The sequence below is a fragment of the Oryctolagus cuniculus genome, chromosome 19 (assembly GCF_051225735.1).
Source record: "Oryctolagus cuniculus isolate XC-2025 breed Fujian yellow rabbit chromosome 19, ASM5122573v1, whole genome shotgun sequence".
NCBI classification, from domain to species: Eukaryota; Metazoa; Chordata; class Mammalia; order Lagomorpha; family Leporidae; genus Oryctolagus; species Oryctolagus cuniculus.
Window position 1 is genome coordinate 8,138,162 of NC_142885.1, and position 18,533 is coordinate 8,156,694.

General features: G+C 53.2%; 1 protein-coding gene and 1 non-coding gene across 19 annotated transcripts in view; both read left to right on the forward strand.

The window, feature by feature from the left end:
- Positions 1 to 3,466: 3,466 nt before the first annotated feature.
- The window catches only part of TRRAP (transformation/transcription domain associated protein), a 113,142-nt gene continuing 98,075 nt past the window's right edge, over positions 3,467 to 18,533 (forward strand). For 14 of the 18 annotated variants that reach the window (XM_089320860.1, XM_089320870.1, XM_089320868.1 and 11 more), the window contains exons 1-6: positions 4,345 to 4,528; positions 7,085 to 7,245; positions 7,632 to 7,681; positions 12,247 to 12,357; positions 15,745 to 15,849; positions 17,549 to 17,632. In XM_089320860.1, the coding sequence (XP_089176986.1) occupies positions 7,146 to 7,245; positions 7,632 to 7,681; positions 12,247 to 12,357; positions 15,745 to 15,849; positions 17,549 to 17,632 (450 nt within the window). In that variant the 5' untranslated portion in view covers positions 4,345 to 4,528; positions 7,085 to 7,145. The other 4 variants (XM_089320861.1, XM_089320862.1, XM_089320864.1 and 1 more) reach the window with 4 other exon arrangements.
- LOC127491513 (small nucleolar RNA ZL1) lies at positions 7,348 to 7,550 on the forward strand. The gene has a single exon (XR_007920232.3). It is a non-coding gene; the product is annotated as a small nucleolar RNA ZL1 (small nucleolar RNA).

Here is an 18,533-nt window from a genome sequence, read left to right on the forward strand (position 1 = left end):
GTAACTCTGCCTTTCAAATAAATAAATAAATATTTTAAAAGAAATTCATGCTTGGGGAATGCTCTAGGCAGGAGCAAGCTCCCAGAGCCAGCCTGAGGAAGACAGGGTAAGGTAAAGGCAAGCAGGACTCCTGGCCACCAGGGGGCAGTGGAGGGGGGCCTGGCCTCCAGGTGGCTGTCAATCCTATCCTGAGTGAGGTCAAAGCCTTCATTGTATTACTGTCCCTAGCCCTTGCCTATCTTCCTGCTGGTCTTCTTGCTTTTTGTTTGTTGAAGTTTTTATTTAGTAGAGCCATTAAGCCTTTGACTAGAATGTAAGTTTGAAATAAGATGAATGAATAAAATACCAAGTCGAAAAAATATAAAATAAATCAGTAGTTTAAAAAATAACAATGACAAGCAAAAATCAGGCAGAGGCCTGGTGCCCCCCTCAGCCCTCGGTGGGGAAACCCCTGCAGATTGTTCATGCCCATCAGAGTGGGTTTTTAAAGAAAACAATTAAGATGGTAATTTTTTTAAGATTTATTATTTATTTATTTGAAAGTCAGAGTTACAAAGAAAGAGAGGAAAGGCAGAGAGAGAAATGTCTTCCAGCCGCTGGTTCACTCCCCAATTGACTGCAATGGCCGGAGCTGTGCCTATCTGAAGCCAGGAGCCAGGAGCTTTCTCCAGGTCTCCTACACGAGCCCAAGTCATTGGGTCATCTTCTACTGCTGTCCCAGGCCATAGCAGAGAGCTGGATGGGAAATGGAGCAGCCAGGACTTGAACCAGCACCCATATGGGATACTGACACTGCAGGCAGCAGCCTTACCTGCTAAGCCACAGCACCAGCCCCAAGATGGTAAATTAAAAAAAAAAAAAAGTTTTAAAATGTATTTTTAGTTTATTTGAAAGGCTGCGAGATAGAGACAGAGAGAACTCTTCCATCTGTTGGTTCACCTCCCAATGGCAGCAACAGCCAGGGCTGGGCCAAGCTGAAGCCAGGAGCCTGGATGGCAGGGGTCCAAGCACTTGGGCCATCTTCTGCTGCCTTCCCAGGTGCATGAGCAGGGAGGTGGATTGGAAGTGGAGCAGCCAGGACTCAACTGGTGTCCATATGGGATGCTGATGTCACAGGCAGGTGGCAGCTTTACCTGCTACACTACAGTGCCAGCCCCTTTTGATTGTTTTTTTTTTTTTTTTTAAACTTTAGCTCTCACGTATAAGGGAGATCAAGGCCGGCGCCGCGGCTCACTAGGCTAATCCTCCGCCTAGCGGCGCCGGCACACCGGGTTCTAGTCCCGGTCGGGGCTCCGGATTCTGTCCCGGTTGTCCCTCTTCCAGGCCAGCCCTCTGCTGTGGCCAGGGAGTGCAGTGGAGGATGGCCCAGGTGCTTGGGCCCTGCACCCCATGGGAGACCAGGAAAAGCACCTGGCTCCTGGCTCCTGCCATCGGATCAGCGCGGTGCGCCGGCCGCAGCGCGCCGGCCGCGGCGGCCATTGGAGGGTGAACCAACGGCAAAGGAAGACCTTTCTCTCTGTCTCTCTCTCTCACTGTCCACTCTGCCTGTCAAAAAAAAAAAAAAAAAAAAGGGAGATCATGCAGTATTTATCTTTGTGGGTCTGGCTTATTTCACTCAACATGGTGTCCTCCCCATTGTGTGCGTACACCACATTTTCTTTATCCATTCCTCTGAGCAACAGCCTCCTGTTCCTGCTCCAGCTGACCCTAGTCCAGTGGAGAGCCCTGTTCCAGACAAAGTACTCATTTGTTCATTTGCATATTAAATATGTCACACACTGAGTTGTGTTTCTGCCCTACCCCCAGCAAATTCATGCTTAAAGTCCTCCCCTCCAGTGTGGACTATATTTAGAGAGAGACTTTAAAGAGATAATTTGTCAGTTAAATGAGGTCATAAGGGTAGACCCAGGCCTGCAGAACTGCTCTCCTTGTTAAGAAGAGGAAGGGACCAGAAGTCCCTCCCTCCCCCAGGCGCCCACCACCAAGAGGCCAGATGGTGACCACCTGCAAGCTAAGGGAAGGGACTGTCAGTGGATGGGGGAGGTTTGCATGTCACCTCATCAGCCTCAAGTGGGTGTGGCTCAGAGGAAACTGGATTTGTGCAAGTAGAGGAGGCAGTGGGAAGGCACAATTCCCCAAAGCAGCAGCCTAATTTTTAAAAAAGATTTATTTACTTATTTGAAAGAGAGAGAGAGAGAGAGAGAGAGAGAGAGAGAGAGAGATCTTCCATCCATTGGTTCACTTCCCAAATGGCTGCAATGGCCAGGGCTGGGCCAGACTGAAGCTTCCTCTGGGCTCCCCACATGGGTGCAGGGGCCAAGCAGTTGGGCCATCTTCTGCTGCCTTCCCAGGGGGCATAAGCAGAGAGCTGGATTGGAAGTGGAGCAGCAGCAGCTGGGACTCAAACCGGTGCCCATATGGGATGCCAGCACTGCAGATGGCCGCTTTACCCGCTGTGCCACAGTGCCGGCCCTTGCCAGGAGGTCAGGGGTAAGTCCAAGGTTCAGACAAGATGTACGCGTGTGGGGGGGTACATGTAGATGCCCTCCTGCTCCAGGCTCAGACATCACCCATCTTCATACATTGTATTTTCAAAACTGTCTGATCCGGTCTGGTCTCCTGCAGCTTTCCTTTTCTGAGACCGCTAGCCTCCTCTGGATACAATGTTGCAAGACAGCCTCCAGGAATATCCTCCAACAAAGGGCTCCCTGCAGATAACTGTTTCACATTGCCTGGTCCCCACCTTGGGTCAAAGGCCTCAGAATGAAGGCTGCCTCCTCCGGCTGGCACCTGTATTAGAGCACCAGCCCTCAGAGGTGTCCCGAATGCATTTCTGCTGTCTGGCCTGCAGCAGACAGAGGTGTTTGAAACCGGTGATGGCACTCGTTGGTGAACCAAGACAAAAAGAGCTCCCGGTCTAGGAGGGACAACGGACATGGTGAATGCAGGAAATTTGGGGCGCTAAGCAGGGCCACTTGAGGAGGAGTCCACGCCCCCTCGCTTGGAGGGTTTTGCATTTTATGTTTATTTGAGAGAGAGATCTTCCACCCACTGGTTCACTCCTCAAACATCTGCAACAGCCAGGACCGGGCCTGGTGGAAGTGGGGAACCTGGTGGAAGTGGGGAGCCGGGAACTCCCATCACCTGGTCTCCCAAGGAGGTGACGGGGACCCAGGTAGCTTGAGCCACCGTGTGCTGCCTCCCCAGGTGCACGCTATCAGGAAGCTGGATTGGCAGTGGAGTAGCCGGGACAAGAACCAGGGCGCGAGTCGCTGGCGCTGAAGACGCCCACTCACGTTCCTACCTTTGAGGGGCTAGTTAGGAGCTGGCAATGCCCTCCGGGGTACCTGCAGGCGTGGCCAGCCTTGCTCGCTGCACTGTGAAACCTAGCTATGGGGCGTGACAGCACAGGATCCCGGAGGATTAAGGGCGATGGGTTCAGGGTGGGGCAGACAGCAAGGGGCGTGCACCAAGGCGAGGCAAAGGCGTGGCTCGGCGCTCTGTGCACTTAACACCGAGGCCTCAGGTTGCCAGGAGCAGCCCACAGGACTGTCCTCTCTGGGTCGGCTCTGTTCTCAGAGGACGGCACCTGCCCGCCAGGTAGGAGCAGGAGCGGATGGAAGGCGGTCCTGCCGCCACCTCCAGGCAGAGCGCCCAAGCCTGCCTTCACCAACAGGGTCTCCACACTTCTTAAGGCTCCTTCCTCCTCGACCCCAGGCAGGGGGCGGGCGGGCGGGAGAGACCCCGCCCCACTCCGTCCCATCCGAGGCCTCCACCCCGGGCCTGACCGCCGCCGCCAGCCCGGGAAGGCCCCCGGGAGGGCAGAAGGCGCCCGAGGAACCCCAGCACCTGCGGACCCCGGCCCAGGTGTGCGGGCGAGCCCACGCGGGCCGCACACGCCCCTCCCCGTTCCCGCCGCCCGCCCAGGCCGCACCCACTTGGGGGCGGCGCGCCGGGGCCTATTTCTCGCTCGGCTGGCGCAGCCGCTTTAAGCGGGGGCGGGACTGCGCGCCGCAGCGCGGGCTTCGCTGGGGGGGGGGCCGCGGGGGTCCGGCTGCGGAGGGCCAGGTAAGCGCGGGTGGGCGGCCGAACGGCACCGGGAGGCGCACGCGTCCATCTCAGGGCGGTGAGGGCTCTTCCGCGCCGCGGCTTCGCGAAAAGGGGGGCTGCGGGCGCTCCGGGTACCCGCACGCCCCGTCGCTGGAGCCCACCCGCCTCGAGGGTGGGGGCGGGAAGAGGCCGGGGTCGGCTGCGGCCCTAGGACCTCCGCCCGCCCCCGGGCCGGGCTGAGAGGAAGCGGCGGGAGACGCGCAGGGCAGCGCGCGGGCGCGGGGATTGTCCCTCGGCGCTCGCCGTAGCGCGGCCCGGGAGGCGGTCGCAGAGAGCCCGGAGTCGGCGACAAAAGGAGCGACCCGGAGGGCCGTTTGCGGCCGGACTGATCGGGCGAGGGCTTGGGGCCGCGTCTGGCCACCCCGGCCAGCCTGGCACCGCCCGTTGTCCACGCAGGGGCCCGGCGCGCGGAACCCAGGTAGCGGCGCCGACAGCGCCCCCGCTGGCCCGGCGGCGCCGCCTCAGGCCGGGCGCGGCGGATCGAGGGCGGCGGGGCCGTTTGCCCCCGGTGCCGGCCCCGGCCTTCCCCGCAGGGCCGAGACTGGCGGGCTCGCCGGCGGCCCTCGGAGCCGGTTCCGGACGGACGGGCGGGCTGGGATGAGTCCCCTCGTTAGAGGCCGCCGCCGCAGTCCCCAGGCCCTGCGGGGCCCCCGGGCAGAGTTGGCGGCTTCCGGAGGGCTTTAAAGAGCCGAGGCGGGGCCGAAGCGGGGGCTTCTGGGAGATGCGGATGGGGGAGTGGTCTTGGGGGTGTTTGGGTGGAGGGCCTGACCCTGCATCCTGGGGCCCCGGGGGATGCGGATGGGGAGTGGTCTTGGGGGGTGGCCTTGGGGGGTGTTTGGGTGGAGGGCGCGACCCTGCGTCCTGGGGTCCCGGGGGATGCGGAGGGGGAGTGGTCTTGGGGGGTGTTTGGGTGGAGGGCAGGACCCTGCGTCCTGGGGCCCCGGGGGATGCGGATGGGGAGTGGTCTTGGGGGGTGGCCTTGGGGGGTGTTTGGGTGGAGGGCGCGACCCTGCGTCCTGGGGTCCCGGGGGATGCGGATGGGGAGTGGTCTTGGGGGGTGTTTGGGTGGAGGGCGCGACCCTGCGTCCTGGGGCCCCGGGGGATGCGGATGGGGAGTGGTCTTGGGGGGTGTTTGGGCGGAGGGCAGGACCCTGCATCCTGGGGCCCCAAGGATGCAGATGGGGAGTGGTCATGGGGGGTGTTTGGGTGGAGGGCGCGACCCTGCATCCTGGGGCTTCTGGGAGATGCTGATGGGGAGTGGTCATGGGGGGTGTTTGGGCGGAGGGTGCGACCCTGTTTCCTGGGGCCCCGGGGAGGGGGGAGTGGTCTTGGGGGTGTTTGGGCAGGAGGGCGCAACCTGGAAGGGACACCCAGGACCAGAGGGTCGGGGCGTGAACTGCCGTGGGCACCCTGCAAGAGTGGCCCGCAGGTTCCCTGCCCTCCCCCCCCCCACCAGTGTCGGCTGCGGGGGAGCGGGTCCTGTAGTGCGGGAAAGGTGTGGAAGCCACTTTTCTTACGCTCAGTGGAATCACGTAAAGGAGGCTGGCTGGCTCCTGGATGCACTTTCATTGAAGGTTCTGTTTTTTTTTTTTTTTTTTTTTTAAGGTTTATTTATTTATTTGAAAGAGCGAGGAGAGACAGAGGTCTTCCATCCGCTGGTTCACCCGCAGTGCTGGGCCAGGTGGGAGCCAGGAGCTGCATCCCCGTCTCCCACACGGGTGCAGGGGCCTGAGCACTTGGGCCTCCTTCCACTGCTTTCCCAGGTGCGTTCGCTGGAAAAGCAGTGGATCGGAAGTGGAGCAGCCGGGATGCGAACGCCGGTGTCCCAAGGTGGTGGCTTTAGCCGCTGTGCCACAGCTCTGCCCCGACAGATCTTGAAACAGAAACCAAGCCTGCTTCTGTGTGTGGGCTTGGGGCAGCAGTCCTCAGAGTGTGGTCACTTTGGTGCTTCAGGAAGCGAGGGTTCGCTCGCGGAGTGTTTAGCGCGCCCGCCGTAAAAAAAAAAACCAAAAAAACAACAACACAGCATTCAGAGTTTCCAGAGTGATGCTTCCAAGTCCACCTTTTGGCACCTGCTTTTTTTTTTTTTTAAATGTTTATTTATTTATTTGAAAGGCATAAAATTATACAGAGGGAAAGACAGCGAGAAAGATCTTCCATCCACTGTTGGCCACAATGGGCAGGGCTGGGCCAGGCCCAAGCCAGGAGTTGGAACTCCGTCCTGGGCTCCCACATGGGTGGCAGGGACCCAACCACTTGGGCACTCCTCTGTGCTTTCCTTGGCGCATTAGCCGGGAGCTGGATCAGAAGTGGAGCAGCCAGGACTCACATGGGCGCCCGTGTGCGGTGCTAGCGTTGCAGGCGGCGGCTGCACACACTGCCGGCTGCTCCCAGCTCCCGGTGATTCTAATGCACGGTGAAGCTTGAGAGCAGATCACCAGGGCAGAGGTCGCAGAGTGCAGTGAGGCCGAATCCAACCTTGTCTGTCTTCAGGCGACCCGTGAATGGACATGTTTGTGTATTTTTAATGGTTGCGGGAAAGAAACAAGACGAACAGTGTTTTCTGATGGATGAGAATGACACTCGTCAAGCTTCCCCGGGACACAACTTTGCCAGTTCGTTCACTTGTTGCCTCTGCTGTGTGACTGCGGCGGAGTGGAGGGGCTGTGTCAGAGACGCCGTGGCCACACAGAGGCGTCAGTGTTTACCATCTGGCTTTTTACGGGAGGTGTTTGCCAGCCCCTGGCTCAGGGGAGGAAGGAAAAAGAGTAGGAAAGAAGAGCATTTGTGTCCAAGAATCATGTTCGGGAATCAGTAGATGAAGTGGATTTGCATAGATTTTACATTAAAAAAAAAAAAAGGCAGAGGGGATACTGTTACGTTCTGGATTCCTGTGGCAGTGTTGGAGACAATTGGCCCAGTGAGTGTGCGTCTGTGCCCTTGCTAGGTGTTAACCGTCCACTCCTCTTCGCAGGCCGGGTGAGCTGATGGGCCCAATACCTTTCTCCTGAGACGTAAACCAGCTCAAAGGAAAAATGGCGTTCGTTGCAACACAAGGGGCCACTGTGGTTGACCAAACCACTCTGATGAAAAAATACCTTCAGTTTGTGGCGGCTCTCACGGATGTAAATACACGTGAGTGGAAGTGCCTCCCTGTCACTGACTTGTCTCTGTTCAGATGATGCGGTGTTGGAGGTAGCAAGCAGGAGTTTTATCCTTGTTTGTTCTGTACTTGATGGAGAAGCAAAATGATGAGCCACACTGGCTGGATCCCCAAAGAGGCACGTGTGTGTGTGTGTGTGTGTGTGTGTCTGTCCGTGGCCGTCCTTGTCTGTGCGCTCCCCGTGTGTCTGGCTATGCGTGTGTGTCTGGTTATAGGGAACTAGCTGTGTGCCTTCTGTTGGGCCATGACAGTCAAACTGATAAGATCTGATTGCTTCTCGAAGAGGGTTAAATCCAGTCATTCGGGGACGTCCTTCGTCTAATTTCACTTACCTGATGGTTTGCTTTGCCATTTACAGCTGATGAAACGAAGCTAAAAATGATGCAAGAAGTTAGTGAAAATTTTGAGGTATGAGCTCTATGTTTTATGTTTTTCATTTTGAGGTCAGTTTTCCTACGTGTTTGCCTACTGCTGCTCCGTCAGTCTTTTAAGTAATAACTGCGAAGTTCCTGCATTGTATTTCGTTCTGTTTTGTATTTTAGAACCGACACATGAAAATCTGTGTGTCACGTTGTCCATCCTTTCCACGCTAGTGTGGACGAACCCCAAACCCTGTTGGAAAATGCTGCATTTGTGGTGGTTGTAACATTTTCCCCTATTTGAAACCTGTGGTGTCTTCAGGCCCCTGCTCATGCTGTAGGGTTGCAGGTCCTGTGTTGCCATGGGGTAACCTGAAGGCCGATGTGGCTGGCTCTGCTACTGCCCAGGACCTGTGTGACCTCTGGGCCTCACAGTCTGCGATTTGGTGTCCTCTCCCAGGTCCCTCAGACAATGCTCGTTCTGTCTTGTCTTTTTTCCCGTTTGTTCTTTTTGACTGGATAATTCTCTCCATCAGCCTTCGGCTTCACTGGCTACTGTTCTGTCGTTTCCAGTCTGCTGGGGTTTACAATTTATTTTCACTTCATTTTTTGTATTTAAACATTTTGGTTATTGTACTCAGAGTTCTAGAATTTCCACTTGAGTCTTTATAGATCTCATTTCTCTGCAGATCCCTATGCGTTCACTGATTAAGTCCTGTTCTGTTGCTTTTTGAGCGTGACATCATTTGGACTGTCTGGGAGTTCATTTCTGTTGGCTGTGGGTCACATGATCCTGTTGCTCTGCTTATCTAGTAAGTTTTGATTATGCAGAGGACGTTATGTGTAAAATGTTGGAAGGATTCTGTTGATATTTTTTTTTAACTGAAGGCATAGTTACAGACAGAGAGGTCGTGGGTCCACTGGTTCACACCCCAAATGGCTGTAATGGCCAGAGCTGAGCTGATCTGAAACTGGGAGCCTGGAGCTTTTTCTGGGTCTCCCACACGGGTGCAGGGGCCCAAGGACTTGGGCCATCTTCTACTGCTTTCCCAGGCCATAGCAGAGAGCTGGATAGGAAGTGGAGCAGCTGGGACTTGAACTGGCATCCATATGGGATGCTGATGCTGCAGGCAGATGCTTAACCTACTACACCACAGTGCTGGCCCAGATTCTGTGTATTTTTTTTTTTTTTAAGATTTATTTATTTATTTGAAAGGCTGGTTCTCTACCAGGTGGTCTCAACAGCCAGGACTGGGGCAGGTCAAAATCAAGAGCTTCACCCTTTCTACGTGGGTGCCAATCTTGGGCCATCTTCAGCTGCTTTCCCAGGTGCATTAGCGGGGAGCTGGATCTGAGGTGGAGCTGCCAGGACAGTAAGTGGCGCCCGTATGCGATGCCGGTGTCGCAGGCGGCAGCTTAACCCGCTGTGTTACAGTGCAGGCCGCAGGCCTCTGTTCCATTCTCTCTGAAGAGTGTCGATAGATTTGTTGTCCTAGGCACTTCATTTGCTAACTTATCTCACTGAACTTGGCTTTATGTCTTGTGTGGGGAGATCTTTGGAAAGCGTCCCTCTGACTTGGGGGATCCAGCCTCCGTGCTCGCCAGACGCCGAGTTGGGGCTTTGGGAGCTGGCGTCATGGTCCTTGCCCCGGGTTGCGTGGTGCCTGGGTTGTCATCAAGGTGTGGAGGAGAGCTTTGCACTCTGCCTGGCTCTGCACTGCAGCAGGCTCACGGTGCTCTGTCTCCTCCTGTCTTTGTTGTCTTGCGATCCTAAAGCTGCCGCTCTCTGGCGGGCTCTAGGGAGGGCTGCGCTGTTGCCCCTGTCTGTGCAGCCCGGCCCCCAGCCGAGGCCTGGGGAAGCCACAGGAGGATGTCCCAGCACCCTGTGCCCTGCCCCTTCCAGCCCCTGCAGCTGCTTGAGTTCTGTTGTGTTTCCTCAGAGCAGCAGGCTTCTGCTCTGCTTGCACCCAGCCTGCCGCGCCTGTCAGGAAACCGCACAGGCGGAGAGCCCTGGTGACCCTCGCTCACCCCGTGAACGTGCCCGCGGGAATCTGAAATCAGGATCTTGTTGGGTTCCTTGTCCCACACCTGAAAAGATATATCTCGTAATTGGCACACCTTGAAGGTTCTTCTGGTTCCAGTTAGCTTCATAGATGAGGAAGTTGCGTTTCTTATTTATTTAAAGACTATTTGAGAGGCAGAGTGAGAGACGGGAGGGAGAGACAGACAGAAAGGTCTTCCATCCGCTGGTTCACTCGCCAAATGTCAGCAATGGCAAGAGCTGAGCTGATACAAAGCCAGGAGCTTCCTCTGGGTCTCCCATGGGTGCAGGGCCCAAGCACTTGGGCCATCCTCCACTGCACTCCCAGGCCACAGCAGAGAGCTGTACTGGAAGGAAGAGGGGCAGCTGGGACAGGAACCGGTGCTCATATGGGATGCTGGCGCTGCAGGCAGATGCCACACCACAGTGGCAGCCCCGCCTTTCTTATTTTAACATGGGGAAGATAAAACCTTTCCCACAGAGTAAGATTGGTTCACCCGATAAAATGTTTCCTAGCCTCTGCATGGTTTTTTGAATTCATAAACATTAGGTCAATGCTAGTGAGATTGAGTCAGATACTCTCATAGACAGTGTTTCAGGTTTTGTTTGTGTTTTACATTGACTGATTTATTTGAAAAGCAAAGAGAGGGAGAGACAGAACTTTCCATCTGCTGGTTCACTCCCCAAATGGCTGCAATGGCCAGAGCTGGGCCAGGGTGAAGCCAGCAGCCAGGTGCTTCTTCGGGTCTCCCGTGTGGGTGCAGGGGCCCAGGTACTTGGGCCATCACCTGCTGCTTTCCCAGGCGCATTAGCAGGGAGCTGGATTGGAAGTGGAGCAGCCAGGACGTGAACCAGTGTTCCAGTAGGGAATGGTGTCGCAACTGGTGGCTTATCCCTTTCCATCAAAACACAGACTCCTGTTTTTGTTGTTGTTGTTGTTGTTTTCAAATGGACATTTTCAAGGGCTTGTCCTGAGGTTAGCTGGAAAAACAAAATCCTGAGATAACAGATGTTGCTGCAGAGCCTCCTCTTCTGCCCGGGCTGCTCCAGCAAGCTGTTGAAAGTATGTAAGAGGGTACGCCTGCTCCTGCTGTGCAAGAACCCAGAGAGGCTGAGGTCCTGGGGCAGCCTGTGACCGCAGGAGCAAGCACACGGCCCGGGGCGATCGGGACCAAGGGTGTGGCCCCTGCCGAGTGGCATCCGAGACTTAATCTCCATTGTAGTTTCTGGCAGATAGCAAGTCAGTTCTTGGCTCTGGTCTCAGATGCATTGATTATATTAATATGAATGGAAGTGAGTGGTATGCTTGGGGCTTTTCCAAATAATGGCTTTTGAAGTCTGTGATGTCAACATTTACCTTAACTGAAACTCAGATGAATGAGATCGTCAAATAATTAACTGACCATAAGTAGGCAGTTTTAATTTACTTCCATTCTTACCCCAAAAAAATCTTTAAATGAAGTGAATGGGGGTAAAAAAAATTCCTGATGATTTTAGTAGCATTACAGATTCATTTCACTAAACTGCTTAGGGATAGAATTCTGGGCTAAGTGGTTGTTAGGTAAAGAAGCCTGATGTTGGAAATGACATGAAAAATTCATTGTCTCCAAAAGCTGGTGGCTCCGTGCAGTCACTTGCAGGGAAACAGGGCGGCTTCGCGAATGAATCTTTGTCATCGGAGGAATGTGGGACTTTGTAGTCCGTGGTTCGCATGGGCTGTGGTGCAGGTGCGCGTGACTTGCTAACCTGGCCTGCAGTGAGTGATCCGGCGGCAGGACTGCTGCCCTGTCATCCTTGGATGTGGTGTTTCGTAAGAGGCCTTAGGCTTCAGGGGTGGAAGATGACAAACAGGGTCTCCAGGAGGAGGAGCGGTGGAGATAGCGCACAGCTCCGGGGCTGCCCCTCTTGCACAGAGCCCCAGGGCTTGCGCTGGTTTCTGTCCCTGACTGTGGCACTGCCTGCTCTCCTGACTTGTGCCTTGTTTCTCTGTCCCTTTCTTTTTAGAGTCTTCTTGGAAGATTACCTTATGTGATAGATCGCTTCCAATCTGGGTGGATTCTTTTTTTTTTTTTTTAAGATTTATTTTTTACTTATTTGAAAGGCAGAGTTAGAGAGAGACAGAGAGTGAGCTTCTATTTGGCGGTTCGTTCTCCAAATGGCTGCAGCAGCTGGGGAGGACCCCAGCTGGAGTCAGGAGCCAGGAGCCAGGAGCTTCTTCCGGGTCACCCACGTGGGTGCAGGGGCCCGAGGACTTAGTCCATCTTCTGCTGCTTTCCCAGGTGCATTAACACGGAGCTGGATTGGAAGGGGAGCAGCTGGCTCTTGAACTCATGCCATATGGGATGCCGGCACAGCAGGCGGAGGCTTAGCCTACTACGCCGCAGTACCGGCTCCCCCAAATTGGATGTCGAAAGCAGCAGTTGTCCTGATTTGTCTGAAACTGTTACCGCAGAAATTCTGGATTACTGCTGACTCTGCAGAAGCTTTCTGTTCCTTGGAGCTCATGTGTGAATTTGAAGTACAAATAAGAACACAGAACTGACGACAGGGCTTTCTTGTCTTTTCCCCATCAGAACGTGACGTCCTCGCCTCAGTATTCCACATTCCTGGAACACATTATCCCTCGGTTTCTTACCTTTCTTCAGGACGGAGAAGTTCAGTTTCTTCAGGAGAAGCCCGCCCAGGTAACCCGCGCGGGAGCGTGAGCCTGCTCTGGAGCCGCGAGCACGTATGAATTGAGTCGGGGAGCCAGGCTTCCACGTGGAAGATGGAAGAGGTTCTATCGCTGATCGCTGGGTTCTGTCCGAGACGGTTGCCTCCTCGCTTTACTGTCTCGGCTTTGTTTTGTCAGGGCTGTGTTTTTGACTCTGCACTGTCTGCATTTGCCAGCTGATCATACGTGTATGCACGCTGTGTCACATATACAAGTTCAAACACAGAACAGAAGAAAGAATAATGCGTTCATGACAATCCCTGGACCTCTTGTCCATGTTAATTTCAGTTCTTATAATGCATGGCCAGTTTGGTCTCATCTGTTCTCCTCTTCCCACCCTCTCCCGTTGTTGTTGTTGTTGTTGGAGTTATTTATTTATTTGAAAGGGTGACAGAGATAGGGACAGACAGTTAAAAGATACCTTCTAGCTACTGGTTCATTCCCCATATGGGTGCAACAGCAGGTCTGTGCTAGCGGAAGCCAGGAACCCCATCTCAGTCTCCATGTGGGTGGCCCGGACCCAAGGACTTGGCCATCCTCCGCTGCCTTCCCTTGTGCATTAGATCGGAAGCTGGATTGGCATGCGGAGGAGCTGAGACTGAAGCCAGGCACTGCAGTGTGGGGTGCGGATGTCCCGGCAGCTGCTTAATGCGCCAGCTGCTTAATGCGCCGTGCCTCAGTGCCTGGCCACCCCCCCCCCCCCCTTTTTTTTGACAGGCAGAGTTAGACAGTGAGAGAGAGAAAGGTCTTCCTTCCGTTGGTTCACCCCCCAAATGGCTGCTATGGCTGGCTTGCTGCGTTGATCCGAAGCCAGGAACCAGGTGCTTCCTTCTGGTCTCCCATGCGGGTGCAGGGCTCAAGCACTTGGGCCATCCTCCACTGCACTCCTGGGCCCCAGCAGAGAGCTGGCCTGGAAGAGGGGCAACCAGGACAGAATCTGGCGCTCCGACCGGGACTAGAACCCGAAGTGCTGGCGCCGCAAGGCGGAGGATTAGCCTAGTGAGGCATGGCGCCGGTCCCACCTCACCCATTTTTAAAAAAATATTTGACCATACATCTCTCCCTTAATAAAAGGATTTATTTTATTAATTTGAAAGATTGAGTTAGAGAGAAGGGGAGAGTACTGAGAGAATCTTCCATCTGCTGGTTCGCTCCCCAAATGGCAACAACGGCCAGGGCTGGGCCATTCAGAAGCCAGGAGCCAGGAGCTGCTTCCGCTCTCCCACATGGGTGCAGGGGCCATTGGCTGCTGTTTTCCCAGGTGCTTTAGCAGGAAGCTGGATCCGAAGTGGAGCAGCCAGGACTTAAACCAGCGCCCATATGGGGTGGTGGCATCGCAGGTAGCAGCTTTACCTGCCATGCTAACTGTAGTGCTGACCCTGAATATGTCTCTCTTAAAAGGAACTTTAAAATATCGCCATAATACCAATGAAAATTAAATGCTAGATAAACCATTTTTATGTTGTACCAGTTGAAGTTCTTGTGTGTTTGTCCTACCTTTTAGCTGTCAGCTCCACAGACAGAATCATGAAGCTTAGCACAGTTCATGGTGGGACGAGTCCCTGGGCCCCGGGTAATTGGAGGTGACACAGTGGGCTCGGAACTCGGATTGGAAGGCCGATCCCAGAGGACGTTTAGTCCATGTTTGGCTTTCTCACCTTTACGCTCCTTGATATTTGTCCATGAGTGTCCTTCAGCTGGAAATACTGATAAACTGTGAAAAAGGGAAATGGGCCTATTTGATTGATAATTGCGCAAGGGACTTTGAGAAAATTCAGGGAAAAGTCAAATGAAAGGCTGGCGATTACCAAGTTTATTTCTCAACACCAGCTCCATCAAATTCAAGACACTGTGGTAGCCAACAATACCAGCCTTTGAGTCCGTCCCCTGAGGGTCCTGGGACCCTAACCTTGTCTGTGCAGTGTTCTTACATTAGCAACTGAAGAAAAATGGACGCCCTGCAAAGGTTTCTTAACACTAGGAAACCAAGGTCAGAAGGAGGCAAATGGGGCCTGGGAGGTGGATGCCTGAGGATTGGCCGTCAGAGCGCTTGACAGAGGAGCCGGCAGGAGGGTTGTGGGGATGGAGAGGGGCTCCCTGACGCCTTCCTGAGCGTTCTCCTGTGGAGGCTTTGGCCTTCTCACAACACTGCTAATAGACAGATGCTCTGTTCTGTGGCCTCCAGACGTGAACAGGATGCCTGGGGCGTCCCCAAAAGCTGTTGCTGTGCCCGTTGCTAGATCAGACCGCACCCCCTCTTGGTAGCCCTTACTCTGACCGTGCTCTGTCTTCAGGATGATAGTGGTGAAGCCGTGAACGCGTCAGGAGCTGGGGCTCGCCGAAGCTCTGGCCGCGTGTGCACTGGTCTTGGAGCAGCGGCTTGGCAGCCTGGCGCGCGGGAAGTCATCCTGCGCCAGTGGAGCTGTCTCCTCTGTTGCTGTTGCGCCTGTAGTTACCCTCATGCCTCTTCACTGAGGGCACAGACGAGTCATCTGTTTTCTCCCACGCTGACGTGTGGTCTGCGGTGGGCTTCGTCTTCCTTGTGGTCCGTGATTGCCTGTTGGTGATGCTCAGTGATCTCAGCATTCCTCACCCACCTTCTCCAGAGTCTGCTGCTGGGTCTCACTTCGTTTCCGCAGAATTTATGTCCCTCTGATTGGGGGGGGCTCCTTTTCTTTTTTAAACCTCTTTTTTTTTTTTTTTTTTATTTATTTGAAAGAGTTAGGTAGAGAGAGAGATTGGTCTTCCATCCACTGGTTCACTCCCCACATGGCTGCAGTGGCCGAATCTACGCCGATCTGAAGCCAGGAGCTTCTTCCAGGTCTCCCACGCAGGTGCAGGGGCCCAAGGACTTGGGCCATCTTCTACTGCTTTCCCAGGCCATAGCAGAGAGCTGGATTGGAAGTGGAGCAGCTGGGACTAGAGCCGGCACCTATATGGCATGCCTGCGCTTCAGGCCAGGGCATTAACCTGCAGCGCCATAGCGCCTGCCCCAGGGCTCTTTTTAAACTGGTAACTTACTGACATGGTACCTCAAACTAGATCCTGTTCAGACATGGTATTAGCAAGTTGGTTTGAGTTTATTTTGGTGGGAAAAGGTTTTGAAATCCACCCAGTTTTTTTCATAATACATGTTTTCATGAAGACCCCTTGTAGAATTGTTGAAAATAGTGATTTGCGATATGTACTTTGGATTCTGTTTAGATACTGTACAGGACTGTTGTTAAATTTGGATCCATCTTCTAGTGTGGTGGCTACCACTGCTGGGTGCAGACGGTGTGTGACACTCATGCCTATGAGCCGGTGACATTGAAACTCTTGAGTGTTTTATCTTTATTTTTTTATTGTTTTTCCTTAGCAACTTCGGAAACTAGTACTTGAGATAATTCATCGAATACCAACCAACGAACATCTTCGTCCTCATACAAAAAATGTTTTGTCTGTGATGTTTCGCTTTTTAGAGGTAACTTTTGGAAATTTCTCAATGTATAGCTGTTTTATAAAGCCTTCGATGGTTTTTCTTAGGGTAAAATTCAGTGTTACACAACTATTCCTCTTTCACTTAAGTTTTGAATCACAAGATTAAAAAAAATTTAAAGATTTATTTCTTTCAAAGTCAGAGTTAGGGGGGCCAAGGAGGGGAGGGGAGAGACATAGTGGGGGGCCAGGGGAGATGTCTTCCATCCAGGCCGTTAGCAGGGAGCTGAATCGGAAGTGGAGCAGCCGGAACTTGAACCGATGCCTTATGAGATTGGCATTGGACCTGCTACACCACAATGCCGACCTCCAGAGTAAAAAATTGTGTGAATGTCCTTGTTCCTCCATGTCCCCAACTTAAATTATTAGGAAAGATGACATGATTGAAAACTATAACCAGAGAATTGGCTAGTCAGTGGAAATAAATGAAAACTGTGTGGGAAATGAATTGGGCATTGGTGGAAGAACTTGGAGATAGGGCTTGTCTGCATCGTGCTAGCTGTGTGTGCGTCAACAGCATACTGTTGAACCACGTGCACGCCCCTAAGAGTGCCCCTTTGGTGCCTGTTAATTCAGTTGCTAAGACCGATTGCTCTGTCCTTGACCTTGGTGTGCTGAGCGTTCTGTGCTGGGCCCCCTGGAAGGATGTGCTCTGGAGGGGGACAGAGTCGGGTTCAGATGTGGGCTGTGTTAGCCGTGTTAACTTCTGAGGACTGACTTTCGCCAGTGAAACGTGACATGCGGCTCAGAGTGTTGGCAGCAGCTGTGGTCCGCAGTCTGTGGTCTTCTGCAATACTGGTTGAGTAGTCCTTCCCCAAAATGCTTGGGACCAGAAGGGAATGGTTTAGATTTTGGAGTATTTGCATGTACATACTGGGATACCATGGGGACAGGAAATTAATTTCATTTATGTTCACCGTATCCCTGGTACGTAGAGCCTGAAGGAATTTTGTACCATGTTTTTAGTGCACCGTGGTTTTTTTTTTTTTTTTTTTTTTTTTTTTAAGATTTTTTGTTTATTTGAGAGGTAGAGTTACAGACAGTGAGAGGGAAAGACAGAGAGAAAGGTCTTCCTTCTGTTGGTTCACTCCCCAGATGGCTGCAACAGCCGGAGCTGTGCCAGTCCGAAGCCAGGAGCCAGGTGCTTCTTCCTGGTCTCCCATGCAGGTGCAGGGGCCTGAGCACTTGGGCCATTTTCTACTGCTATCCCAGGCCATAGCAGAGAGCTGGATTGGAAGAGGAGCAGCTGGGACTAGAACTGGCGCCCGTATAGAATGCTGGTGCCGCAGGCGGAGGATTAGCTTGCGCTTGCGCCACGGAGCCGGCTCCAGTGCACCGTGTAATGACTGTAACCCTGTCAGGGAGGTCAGATGTGGGATTTTCCTTTTGTGGTCTCATGTTGGTGCACAGAAAGTTTCCGATTTTGGATTAAGTTTGTTCAACCTGTATTTTCAAGCCATAAGACGTGTCAGGTGGGCCTGGCTTGCCGGTGAGATGCCATCTTGTGGTCAGCCAAGCTGTGAGGCTCCTTGCCTTGGGCAGCGGCGTTGTCTGGGTGCACAGGTTTCCAACAAGTTAAATAGAAACTAGTGTGCGTGCAGAAGATGCCGAGAAAATCAGTCTTTACTCTTTAGATAAAACCAGATCTCAGAGCTGTAACTTTTTTTAATGCTTTTTTCTTTAAGACGGAAAATGAAGAAAATGTTCTTATTTGTCTAAGAATAATTATTGAGCTACATAAACAGTTCCGACCACCGATCACGCAAGAAGTAAGTTGTTTTTCCCAAAGCCTGTGTGAGTTGTGCCTGCTGGGTGGGTGGCTTTCTCTCCTTTAGGCCTGACTGAGCACACACTGCTTCCCAGTGTTCAAAACGCAGCCTGAGTTGGGGGCGTTTCTTCGTGGTCTAACAATGACTTGCTTTTAAATTGTGTATCTCAGCATTTTCTGGATTTGTTCAGAAGCTGAGATGTGTTCCTGGGCTGAGCGGGGAGTGGGCCTGTGTGGCTTGCTCTGTTTACCCGTGTGCTGTGCCCCGGGGACACCTGTCGTTTCATGGCGACACGGCTCGAAGTCACATCTGGGTTTGGGTCTCAGCTCTGTGACGTGGGGTGAGCTCCTTTCCTGCGGCCTGGGGATGATCGTGGCGGATCCTCGTGGCCCGGCAAGCTCACAGCCTTAGCGTGCTGCCGCGTCTTCTGTGGTAGCTTCAGCAAGGGCCTGTTGGAGGCCCTGGGAACATAAAGAGCAGAGAGATGAAATAGGGTTCCTACCACCGTAAAAACAACGTTTAGTGTATTGGTGATTTGCCTCCTTTTCTCTCACTTTAAAATATGTAATATTTTTTACATAATTCTCATACTGTACAGTATTCAACATTTTATATCCTAATCATTTCCCTTCACATTGTGTGTGAGCATTTTCTTTCTTTTTTTTTTTTTTTTAAATGAATACACTTCTTTTAAAAAAGGATTATTTATTTCAAAGACAGAGTTAGAAATAGGTCTTCCATCCACTTCCATCCACTGGTTCACTCCCTGAATGGCCGCCATGGCTGAAGCTGAGCCATTCTGAAGCCAGGAGACAGGAGCCTCTTCTGGGTCTCCCTTACGGTTGCAGGGGCCCAAGCATTTGGGCCATCTTCCGTTGCTTTCCCAGGCACATCAGGGAAA